Below are 12,687 nucleotides of genomic sequence, written 5' to 3'. Positions count from 1 at the left end.
AAGAGTGGGACACAGCACTCCAGGTGAGGCCTCACCAGCGCAGAGCAGACGGGGAGGATAACTTCCCTCGGCCTGCTGGCCACACTCAAGAGAGATGGTGCAGCCACCTCTCCTCCCCTCTTTTGAACCAGGTATCAAGGCTTGGGGTTCTGTCTTACAGGTCTGATTCTGTACCGAGGGTTGGTTTTTTTCAAGAAAATGCAAAAAAAATCCATTTTACTAGGGAAAGCCCAGCTCAAGAACATACAAAGTCTTGCTGTACTTCTGGACTGAATCTCTGTGGTATTTAGGAGACTGAAGATAGAGAAAACCCAACCTTTCTACTGCCAACTCCAGCTGTGGCACTAGCAAAGGAAATGGTCACCACTCCCCAAAAGATGCCGTCATGGATTGCTGATTCACCACAAGTCTGCGCAAACCAGCTCTGGAGCATCAAGAGGGAAGGTTCGGGAAGCCCATGCAAGCAGAACGTGTGACACATTCAGGTCGTCTTCTATCAGGCTCTCAGCTGAGGGACCAAGAGACAAGGAGATAACAGAGATTTTCAAACCAACGATCATGTTAAAGGTCTACACCATGGAGAGATGGGAGTGCAAGACTGTTTGTGGTTTGCATACTGTATTTATGGGTATGTGATGTTTACATTGAGAGTACCCAAAAGAGAACAGAGTATTGGTCGCTGAATCGGAAACGTCAGCTACAGTGGAAAGACAGGGTGTGAGTCTCTGATGTGACAGTTCCCCTTGACATTCTCCAAACCCCTTCAGTGCTGCAGCTTTACCAAGAAAAGGGGAGCAGCAAGTTGCTCATAAACCACAGCTTCACTTCACACCGGAAAGGTTGCATGCTGTAGTCTCAACACTTATTTTCCCCTCTGTTTGAAACAGAAGTTTGTGCTTTGCGACTAAACTTTAAAATCTCCATTAAAAGTTTCCAGTCCTCCTTACAAGAGAGATGCTACACCAAGACGTTAACAGCAGAAAGAACCAGCGCTGCTGAAGCAAACACAGCCCGGCGTTACACTCTGAGGTACCATCACGAATCACTTGCAGAGATCGAGCAGCGCCTGCTCATCAGCAGCGATGTTGCTGATCTGTCCTTTCGAAGCACTACATGGAGATACCATGGGCAAGGGAAACAATGAACCTGATGGGCCGTTGGTCATTTGGATGCTACTTTTGTGTCCACCGACCATCACAGCATAACTCCCATGTCCCGAGATGCGTTCCCGCTGCTGGTCACACAGTACTGCGAGACATCCAGGCGACATCCGATATTGCTGACACTCAGAAGCTGAGGAGTTTCTTACCACTAGGCAGGAGTCACTGATCCTTCCACAAAATGACTACCAAATCAATCATAGCTGAACCTCAGCACCTCCTCCAGCTCGGATGGCTCCCTCTCATTTCCCAAGTCCTCTCTGTCAAATGACTGTAAGCAAGCACAGAGAAAATTAATCCTAAACTCATCTCCTGCTGAGCCCTATCCAAAAACGCAGATCCTTGTCAGCCTGTCTCTTCCCTGTGTGGTTTTCTCCCTTCCCTCTTTGCTCCTGTCTCCTTCTGTTTAACTGTTTGACATTACTTAAATACAGACTTAGGCTTGCCTCAGTATATAAAGATAAACCGTGGTCAGAAGCAACTTCGGTTGGAGTTCACCAGCAATCAGAGGCCTGCAACCTCAGCTACGAGTAAAAGGAGACTTACTGGTAGATTTGGAAGAAAAAAGAAAGTGCCTTCTACTGTCTAACCAACCTGCCTGGTCTCCTGACATCTCTTATACTACACCCTGCAGAAGTAACTGGTCCTCTGAAATTTTCCTTCCTTAGTCATCTCTGTGGCACTACCACAGAAATTACTAATACAACATGTTACTAACGCTGGTCTTTCACTGATCACACACAGGCATCTCCATCAGAGATACACTTCCCTGCTCCCTTTCTGGCCAATGAAGCGTGTCCATGCTGAAGAGATGCTCAAGAGCCCACGTGCAGCCATATCTCTCTGCTGACAATAAGCTCTTGTATTGCCGAAAAGGATATCCTCATTAGCAGTTTATTGCAGGCAGCAGCAGTCTCTCCCCCTGAAGCCATCCCCTGTAACTCACCAGCGTTGCCCTTGCCCAGCACAACGGGCAAGTGTTAGAAGAGAGGGAGGCTGGCGGTATCTTTGGTGTGGTGGTGAGCAACAAAGCTCTTCAGCAAATAAAATATGAAGAGGAGAAGGAGACCTCTGAAGAGCAACTCGGGGCCTGAACACGACACAGGAAACGTTGGCCTCACATGGAAACCAGCTCAATTGCATTCATAAGGACCAAGTTCAAGGACACCTCTACATCCAGGAGAGAAACATCTGGGCTCCGGTTTGGCACCCAGGATTGATTAATAATGAAATTTACCGTTAATCAGAAATAAGAGAGAAGGAAGATGTCCCTACTAAGAAAGACAACAGCCCTTCCTGGCTGATCCTGTAATCGCATGGGTTCTCCCAGCACATCCATCACCACACCTCTGAGGACACACACCAGGTGCTGCAGGTAAGCATCCATGCTCTACGACAGAGTGAGATCCGACTCCTGACAAACATTTGACCCACCCTCGTTTCCCAGCATGTTCACTTCCATTCGGACTGTACTCAAAAAGGGGAATGGGGAATTTTCCTACTTTGGTCTCAAGAGGGTTGTGCTTTTTAAAATGCCTTTGAAATGCCATTGTCTGACACTGAGCTGTGGCAGTGATGGAAGCGGGGGTGCTCACAAAACAATCCCCATGGATGGCAGGAACCAGCTCACTTCAGCAGCTCAGGAAACATGGGTCTCATCTTCAGCCATCTGGTGAAACCGTGGCTGCCCTAGGTGCAAAGCTGCAGGAAGCATCGCCCAGAGCCATGTGCCAGTGGTCAGCCGGAGGCGGGCGGCACCGCCGGCCCTCTCCGCTGGTGCACCCAAGGCTGCTTTTGGCAGGGCGGAAGCCCCTGTGGTTACAGAAGAAAACCACAAGACGTTAAAAAAATTTTAAAAAGCAGCGCTCTGGGGCACGGGGCTCTCTTGGTGGGTTTCAGATCACAGACCACCTGCCGCGCACAAAGCAGCTTCTGCAGAGCAATGGCAAAGAAGTGCAAAGAGAACAATAGAACAGGTGAGGAGCTCCGCTGAGTCCCAGCAGGGCATGTGCTCGGAGATAAACAACACGCGCGGACTGAGCCACGAAACACCTGTCTTGCTCGCTGGGCAGCGAGATACGGGTGCGCCCTGCCATCCGCACGACACCCCTTGAGTGCACCCAAGCGAAGGCAGCAGGATCCCTGCCAAGAAATGCAACCTGGGCCCTGCAGCCAAAGCACAGGGCTTGTCCGCGACTTCTGCAGAGCTGGAGCTGCTGCGAAGCCCTGGACGGCTGAGAGACAGGCTGCGGCGGCGGATCCTGCCTTGGGCACAACATCATCTGTCTGAATCCCCAGGGAGGTCACTGAGCCAAAGACATTGAGGTACCATTAAGAACTGGTAATGATAAATGAGCCCAAATTCTGGGTTCGAACTGAAGTTTTTCAGAAACCTTTTGTCTCTTCATTTTACCACAGATGCCGAACACCATCTCCTTACCCAAGAGGGTCCTGATGACATCACATCCTCTCCAAAGAGCGACGCAGCCTCCCAAGTCAAGCAAGAAAGATCGTCTCTGCTCCGCTGCACCATCTCCGAGGACGGACACCCCGAGGAGATGGCTGAGACTCCCGCCCTGCTCCTTCTGCTCACTCTGGGACTCGGTGAGTATGGACACAGGGTTGTGCATCACCTTCACCGGGAGCAGCAGGCAAACCTCTTCCACCAAATCCACGCAATTGGGCTAAGGAGCTGAAGGGAAAATAAAGGCAAACCACAATTCTGACTGTGAGGCTTGCTCAAGTAATTGTGGAGGTGAAGGCGGAATCAGCACAGCCAGCGTGGGGCAGCTGGAGAGGTGGCTGCAGCATCATAGGCACCGGGAAGGCAGCCCCATCGGAGAAGTGGTTCTGGAGGGGAGGGAGAAGGGAAAAAGGGGGTTTACCACTCTGTGTTTTTAAGGAGTCACTTCAGATAAGCTGGGAAGGGGTAACGTCCCTGAGAAGGCAGCTGAAAGGCTTTTCTGAAGGGCAGCACCCGTCTTTAAAGCTCAGGCCACTGACTGCTGCGCACCCCCACACACAACCACCGCAGGGACTCTAATGAAACCTTCCAGTCATCTGGACAGCATGGTCCTCACTTGGCATTTGGCCTCGTACTGCATGGACAGAAAAAAGTTTGCCCAGAGGGGGACGTGGCTTTTCCCGAGCAGTTACCATGAGGAATTCTCTCCCACAGGATGCCCTGGGATCCAGGGCCAGAGGTACAAGATAACTGCCAGGATTTATGGCAGGACCACCCCACTATCCCAGGCAGGACAGCGGCTGGAGCTGGAGTGTGACCCCTCCCCTGACGACAGTGGCGTATTCTGGTTCCGCCAGGACAAGGGTGGGACCCTCCACTTCATCGTCTTCATCAATCTCCTGTCTGGGACCACCTTCGAGGGGAATAAGAAGACATCCACACGCTTCGAGGCGAGGATTGTTGGCAAGTTCTACCAGCTGGTAGTGAAGTCGTTCATGCCACAGGATGAGGGGAACTATTTCTGCCTCGTGAACATCAATCAAATGCTGTACTTCAGCCGCGGCCAGCCTGCCTTCTTCCCAGGTCAGCAACCTCCACCCAACCTTGCTTATCTGTACCAAAATATCCATCACCCCCTGCCCATGCCTTTACTAATTAGTCGCCTCTCCCACAAACCCCACTGCACTGCTTGTGACCAGCACATCGGTCCTGCTGCCAGAGGCTCCCTGCTTGTTGTTGCTTCTCTTGGTATCACTCCTACCCAAACACAAAAATGATCAGGCAGACCCAGAATCACCTCCTTATCCCCATTTTTCCATCCCATTCGTGGCTCTAAAGGGATGAGACCAAAGCAAAGTCCACCACCACCACCCTCCCTTCTCACCCCACGTAGGTCCCAGAAGTCCTACCGACCTCAGGCTACTCACGCTTTCTGAAGGCGGTGGTAGAACACAAGAAACAAGGAGCCTGCAGCTCATTACTGGGTCTTGCAAGACCCTCCCTGGGGGAGTTGCCATCCCAAATGGGCTTCACGAAGTTCCCCTGGAGCTGAGCCTCGTGCTGGCCACAGGAGCAGCCGTGCCCTGGCAACGGTAGGAGAAACCTCTTTTATTCCATTTCCCTAAATGATCTATTCATCCATTTTCAATTACAGTCACCACCACACCGGCACCTACCTCGGCACCCACGACCCAGCACGGCATCACTGGGAAGGACCCTTGCCTGAAGACCCCGCATCCAGGTAGCCCAGCTGCAGGGAGGGAGAGGGGAAGAGCTGGGCTCTGGTCTGCTGATACTGAGGGGGATCCTGCAGGCATTTTGGGATGAGGGGAGAGGGAAAATCTTTAGAGCTTCATCAGATTTGCGTAACTGGGTATGTGTAGCTGGAAGGGTTAAGCTCCGATGTTTCATCCCACGTAGGAAAATCTAAGGATGACACAAAATGCATGAGCATCTCCCCTGGCTGGGCACAGCGGGAAGAAGTAGAAGGCGGGTAGAACCTTGGGGACTGGTGCTGGCGTTAGCCTTGGCAGGGGACAGGAGCAAACTGCTGGCTACGTGTCCTCCCTCCAGTCCCCAGGAAAACGCCGAAAGCAGCACTAACCGAGACCCACGCTGCTCTTGTGGACATTGCAGTGGGCCAGGGGAAGCTCTCTGCTTCACCACGAGCCTCGCCGAACGCCAGGCGGGTCCCTGGGCTCCCCCAGAGCTGGCCGTTACAACCGCCATGAGCACCTTTCCCCTTCTCTATTCCTGCAGAGAACAGCAAGGTCAAAGAGCTGGATTTCTTCTGTGACACCTTCATCTGGGTTCCCTTGGCAGCTGCCTGCCTCCTCTTCCTCATCGCCCTGGCACTCACCGTCATGCTGCATCAACGTAAGGCTCACCCATAGCCCCCCGTAGCTATTCCTCTGGCCTGAATCCCAGCCCTGTCCGTAGGGTTATTGATCTTCTAGCTCTCCCCCTTACATAGATAGCAGATAACCAGGACACAGTCAACCCAAGGGAAGGACCGCTGATGAAAATGTCAGTGTCCTCATTTTCCTCATCAGTGGGCTTAGCCTGAGAAATAATCACCAATTTCTACAGTACAAGGAGGAAAAACAGGTTATAAAGAAAGAAAACTTACTCTACCAAAATCTCTTGGCTCTGCCGTCCTTAACTTTGTGTATGGAGGGGGGGAAAGCACCAGAACCTGCAACACTGAAAAAATAAGCTAAATATGCTCCAGCACAGGGCCGGCAAATTCAAATGCTGAACTCGAATCAGCAGCCTGAGCTGTAACCAAACCAGCAACGTGATTGCACAGGTTCCGAGACTGCTACGGTTAGAGCAGTAATGCGAAATCTCCGGGTAGGCAAACATCCTCTGGTGAAACTTCATGTTTGAAATGAGCTTCACCTTACCCTGAGCCAGCAACAAGCACAAACGTACTTAACCTAATTCATGGCTCGCTGAAATCCGTTTGGCTTCCCTTTGGGGAGTGCCCCGATACCCCCAGGAGTCAGACTGACTTCATTAAAACGCCTCACCTCGTTTGCCTGGAACGCCCAAGTATTTTGCCGCTGAAGTAGCTTAAAAGTAACTGCATGGCTGCATGGCATCATTACCGCTTGCCTGTTTAGGAAAGGAATTGCTTCCAACGGATTTTCAGCCACATGCCAAAGTCACTGGAGACAGCAAAAAAAACCAACCCAAAATTCACCGTCAGTGCTGCCAGGCTGACCCTGCTGCTGGTACTCACATGCAAACTCAGTTCATGGAAATACTTCAGCGGGCTGCTGGGGGAAGGTGAGCCCCAGCGCTGCTCCCTTCTGCGGTTTTCCTCAAAAACAAGCTTGGGTTATTCGCTGTTAGTCTTAGCCATGGCAAGCTGCTAGGGAATGCCAGCCCTACCCTGCTGCAGCGCTGCTTTCCTGAGCTGTGCCTTGGTACCTGGCACCGAAACGTTCTCTATTCTGTTTCAGAGACCAGGAGACGGAGATGCAGGTGTAAAAGGTGAGTGAGGGACGGGTGTTTTGTCTCCTAGAGACAACTCTTCTCTTAAACTTGGCAGCCTCTCGCACTCAAGAGATAAATGCCTTTTGTCTGCCTTTTTTTGTTTTTACTTGTCTTAAAAAAGGGCACAGCCTGTCATTTTCTGATGGATATTTATTATACCCAGCACTCTTCTGATCCTCACCTGCTTTTCCAAGGCAAAACAACAACAAAAAGCTCTGCTTGCAGCCGTGTTCAGGACGATGCCTGCATCCTCCCCTCACCTCAATCCCTGCCCAGCCCTGTCCAATGCTGTTCTGTTCCTAATGGGAAAAGCACACAGCACAGCTCTTTGTCTGCCGATGGGCGGCTGGTATAAGGGCCTCAGGAAAACATCTCATCCAGGGCAGCTTCCCTTCGGCTTCTGCGCTCACATGACAGAGTCCTGGTTTAAACAACTCTAGTGTATTTAAGCTTTTATTCAGAGAGAAAATTCCTCCTGCTCTAAGTTGTTCCCACCTGTGGGAATTAAGTTATTTGGGAGTTGATACTGCAACTCCCTCAGAGTGCCTCAGGATCTGGCTTGGGATTCTTGCTGACAGATTCATTTTCCACCACAAATAAGTCCCTGGTGAAAACAGGTGCCAAATCTCCCCCTCGTTAAATCAGCCTAGAACTATTTCTATCATTTTGGGAACACGCTGGTAGTCTAGAAAGCTTCATTTTCAAGGTCTCTGCAGGAAACTGGTGCGCACACAAAAAGTCCAGGACTTGTGAGTGTGGAGAAAGGCTTGATGAGAGGACAGAGGTTTGCAGACCTCAGAGGCAAATTTAAAAACACACAGCTTTCTGCTAATTAGCCCAACAGTTGATTAGCAGTGTATCTGAAGGAAGCCCTGCTACCAGCTGTCACTAGGTCATTGCTGGCAGGTCCTTCACCAGCACGAAGGAGATTTAGGGGCACTTTGCAGCCTGCTCTTGGAGGTCCCTGGCTGAGGACCAAGGCTAAATTTGCTGATAGCAGCCACACGTTAACTGCCTTCTTGTTCCTTCACACCACAGTAAGTTAAATCCATTTCTCTCCCCAGACCTCCGAGCGGGAAGCCCAACGTGAAACCCACCACCACACCAAGCCGACACGTTTAAGCATCCACACCCACTGGATCGCCCTCTGGGATCTGTCCCTGCGTAAGCCCCATCGCCCACGATATCTGCAACGCTCCTACTCGTCAGGCACGCTGCCCTGGCCTATTTGAGAAGGCAGGTGGAGCAGACACGGACAGCGAGCAGGCACTTCTTCTGGGAACTGCACTCTACAGCACAGCTCCTTCCCAAACCTGAGGCTTTTCAAATTCATTCCCAAGGCGAAACACCACCTCTATTCCCAGGGATGGAGCTTGGCGGTTCAGGCAAAAGAAACGGGTCAATCCTGATGCTGACATGCACCGGTGATAAGACAATGAGAAATAAGGATATTAGCCAGATCTTTCCTCAAGAGAGTGGAATATTTCTTTCCAAAATTCAGCTAAAAGTTGAGTGTGCTACAAAACCACTGAGAAATAAAAGCCCTCACTTAGCACACTCTGCTCCTGGTGCCACATACCTCACAGGAGTTTGACAGTTTCATCTAATATAACACAAGGTGGCACAGAGAAGGTGAATAGTGATCAAGGGGCCCTACTGAAGTTCTTACAGCCCTGGGGGTAGGGTTTACAGTTTCCCTCTTGCTATCCTTGTTCTGCTGCTGGCCCTACTTCCACCGATTTCGGCAGTTTTGCCAGAGGAAGGAAGATGGCATTTTCCTTCTTTCTGGAAGAACCAGTTAAGTGGTGTAAAAATAAACAAATCTTTGTGTCTTGCTTTGGTGAAACAGGACTTCAGCATACCTTCTTGGGACATGGCGATCCGCTACAAGGAGTTCCCTCTTTTCAGCTCTGCATTTCATGTGCATATTTCCTTCCTGCACTTGGAAATCAAGAACTGAGGGGGGAAAAAAAGATGAAACAAGGTTTCTAGTTAGACTTGCCATTCGCTCCCAGCCTCAGAAAAGCGAAAGCCTTCATGGAGATGGTAACTGAGGGTTTGAAGGCGGCATGGGTAAGGCAAAAGGCAGCGATTTACGTACCAGCATGAGCTCGACAATGCCAGAGTTCAGCTTCCAGCTTACCGCTGCCTAAAATGATTGAAAATTGTTTTCCCAGGGACTTGCAGGATGGGCCCCATGAGACTCCCCCATCCCAGGGAGGTGCAGTGACTGTGGATAAGATAAAGACTCTGGAGGTACTCAGGTATTCTTGCCAAGGGGCTGATAAAACCTGAGGAAAAAAGAACGAAAGAAACCCTTTGCTAGTCTCCTCCTCTGCAAACAGGCTGGGAAGGAGAGAAGTTCACAGAGAAACAAAATTCTTACCAACTTACTTCTCTGTAATACTTAAAAACATAATCAGGGGTTCGATAAGTGTTCTTCAACAGCAGCAGGCCAATACGGAATGCCAACTGCATGTGCCTATGCACAACGTAAAGACCGAATTAACAGGAAAGCCTCAACACTGCCATGTGTACGCATCCACAGGCATTAAGAAGCACTAGGAGAGTCAGTCTCTGAGGCCGAGCTCATTCCAAGCCCAGGTGCTCAGCTGGGGAGCAGCGAGGGTCTGCCGGCTCCTGCAGTGCCCGTCTCTGCCCCTCGCAGGGTCAGCCTCGCCACCACACGCAGCTGCCTTGTCACAGCGACATGAAGCAGGTCTGCTCACCTGCCTGTTTCTGGGCAGACTAGGTCCTTCCCGTAGCCCCATTTTAGTACAATCCTAAATCAGCCCCATCTCCTCCTGCAGTCAGCTCTAACCATGCACATGAAGAGCCCACACCTTTTTCCTCTCTCTCTCTCCTGCGAGCATCAGTTCTATTGTCAGCTTGTCCCAGAGCCTCTTGTTCACTTAACTGGAGCTCAAAGTTTTCACTTGTGAGGCCTTAACTCACAAAGCCTGAAACTGATATTTGAAGATAACTGGAGCCTCCATTCATAAATTCATGAATCTAGCAAGCTCCCAGCAGCATCAGCACGGCAAAGGAATGCAATAGTCCAGCCTGTATAGCAAATCCCCTCTTTAGAGGGATGTTTCACACACAAAGAAAGCCCTGTTAACGGGGACATTACACATTCTCCTGCCTGCCAACTTCAGGACAGTGTCATCACAGCCGTAAGCCAGGGCAGGGCTTTTTCCTGGCGATAATCAAGCTATTAAAAATAAACGCCTCTTCACTGAACTCTATTAGCAGCTTCCTACTTACCAGAGCGAGTCCAGAGGAGGCCACGAAGATGCTCAGAGGGCTGGAGCACCTCTGCTATGGGGACAGGCTGAGAGAGTTGGGCTTGTTCAGCCTGGAGAAGAGAAGGCTCCGGGGAGACCTTATAGCACCTTCCAGTACCTGAAGGGGCTACAAGGAAGCTGGGGGGGGCTTTTTACAAGGGCCTGTAGTGACAGGACAAGGGGTAATGGGTTTAAAATGAAGTGGGGAGGTTTATATTGGATATCAGGAAGAAATTCTTCCTGGAGAGGGTGGTGAGGCACTGGGACAGGTTGCCCAGAGAAGCTGTGGATGCCCCATCCCTGGAAGTGTTCAAGGCCAGGCTGGATGAGGCTTTGAGCAACCTGGTCTAGTGGAAGGTGTCCCTGCCCACGGCAGGGGGGTTGGAACTAGATGGTCTTTAAGGTCCCTTCCCACCCAAACCATTCTACGCAGGAGGCAGTTGTTGGACAGGCCCTGCAGCCCCGGCAGCTTTTGACTAAGAGTGCACAGAGGAGGCTCACAGTGAGACGACTGCACTGGGGGCAAGGCAAAGGCTGGGAGCTGTTACGGGTTAACACCCAACAAAGAGTGAGACACAGAATGATTTTTCAAAGAGAAGCAGAAGGAATAAATTTATTCAGAGGCTGAGGGTCAGCAGAGTGGGTCAAAACTAACAGTGGAGCAACTCAGAAGCTGAGGGGCGAAAGGCAAACCCTCAGTTAACACTTGATGGTGGGAAGAGTAACAGCTGATTTACAAACTCAGCATAACCTCAAAGAAAAAGGGGTACAAGATGGTCACTGAAAGCCCTGTGAAGCTGAGGGAGGCATCAGGTGCCCCCACAACACACAGCAGCTACAGTTTGCTGCCTTGGACACCTGCTTCTCCCTCATCCAGCACTTTGCTTGGTCCAAGCGATTTTCTGAGTGGTAAAAGATTTTGGTAAGTTACATAAAATCAAGAAAACAGCCAAGCTGACGCCAGGAGAGCCAGCGCCTGGACTGCTCAGGTAAAGTCACTTTGTCCCAGCCTGGTTTAGCAGGACCCATCACGGCGAGGGCACCTCAGCTCAACCCAGACCCCTCAGACTAACGCCACGGCGCGTGTTGTGCAAGCGCTCAGAGGCCGCCCTGCAGACACCGTACCCTTGCTGCTCTGGCCGCAGCATTCAAGACGGGAAAGCAGAGTAAGGCGAGGAAAGCATGACAGGAATTCAGACCGGGAAACAGACGGTGAAATACGACCTGCCTGTAACTCGGATTCTTCCTCCTGCCTCACCTGAAACCAAATCAATTGGAAATGCAGGGTCAGCGTGACCTATCCATCCCTGGGCTCCCATCCTGAGATCTGCTGAATAAACCGAGCGCGTACCATTTTTGTCCTGGGAGACCGATCCCATCTGCCTGTGCTCCACACTCTTGGAAACCTCTTGTGTAATTCAGAGACCCTGGAAAACACTGTAATTTACTCTCAGTTACAGGGAGGGGTGGGATTTCCAGACAAAATACCCATGTTTGCATATTTAGCAGCGTCACCAAGTCAGAAAACAAACACGAGGCAGAGGAAAAGGAGCAGAGCAGAACAGGGGCTACCTGTTTCTAAGGCTGAATTCAGGTGAGCTTTGATCACTCCAGTCCAGGCCACAGCACCCACCAGCTTCAGTCTTTGTTCCAGTCTGCACTGGAACCGTGCTGTTTGGCTGCGCTCAAAATAGCCCTCTAGAACATGAGAAACTCTTTGTTCTTAAGCGGAACAGGAACTGGACAACACCACCAGGGCTTTTGCGCTGGAATACACAGGGACAGCTCTCCTGTAAAAACTGCTACAAGTCAGTGTGAGCTGAAACCACCAGTTCCTGCACCTGGGCCCAGCAGGATTCAGTAAGGGCCTGCTGTTTGGCTGCGCTCAAAATAGCCCTCTAGAACATGAGAAACTCTTTGTTCTTAAGCGGAACAGGAACTGGACAACACCACCAGGGCTTTTGCGCTGGAATACACAGGGACAGCTCTCCTGTAAAAACTGCTACAAGTCAGTGTGAGCTGAAACCACCAGTTCCTGCACCTGGGCCCAGCAGGATTCAGTAAGGGCCTGTAGTAAAACAACTCCGTTTCTGACTGCTAATTTATGCAAACACGAAGTCATAAAGGACTACTAAGTCACTCTTCTCTCACAGATACATATATTCTTATAAACCTCTCTTATATTCTGAGTTTTATTCAACCTCTAATATATAAATAACACTACGTTACAGCTTTATTCACTACAAGATCATCGCCACTCCCTCTTTTTTTTCCT

General features: G+C 50.6%; 1 protein-coding gene across 1 annotated transcript; it reads left to right on the top strand.

Annotated features, from left to right (window-relative positions):
• The first annotated feature begins 3,718 nt into the window (after positions 1-3,718).
• Positions 3,719-8,247, top strand: CD8A (CD8a molecule). The gene is made up of 6 exons (XM_010161961.1): positions 3,719-3,764; positions 4,339-4,707; positions 5,279-5,365; positions 5,884-6,000; positions 7,092-7,122; positions 8,190-8,247. The coding sequence occupies exons 1-6, from the start codon at positions 3,719-3,721 to the stop codon at positions 8,245-8,247; spliced, it is 708 nt and encodes a 235-aa protein (XP_010160263.1).
• Positions 8,248-12,687: the final 4,440 nt, after the last annotated feature.

The sequence above is a fragment of the Eurypyga helias genome, unplaced genomic scaffold (genome assembly GCF_000690775.1).
Source record: "Eurypyga helias isolate BGI_N326 unplaced genomic scaffold, ASM69077v1 scaffold13892, whole genome shotgun sequence".
Classification (NCBI taxonomy): Eukaryota; Metazoa; Chordata; class Aves; order Eurypygiformes; family Eurypygidae; genus Eurypyga; species Eurypyga helias.
This window is presented reverse-complemented; position numbering and strand designations above follow the sequence as displayed.

Bases quoted from the DNA above. Each gene is read 5' to 3' on its own strand.
- CD8A (XM_010161961.1), top strand. From the start codon at position 3,719: ATGGCTGAGACTCCCGCCCTGCTCCTTCTGCTCACTCTGGGACTCG. The intron at 5,366-5,883 runs GTAGCCCAGCTG...CTATTCCTGCAG, and splicing joins CCTGAAGACCCCGCATCCAG to AGAACAGCAAGGTCAAAGAG. The intron at 7,123-8,189 runs GTGAGTGAGGGA...TTCTCTCCCCAG, and splicing joins CGGAGATGCAGGTGTAAAAG to ACCTCCGAGCGGGAAGCCCA.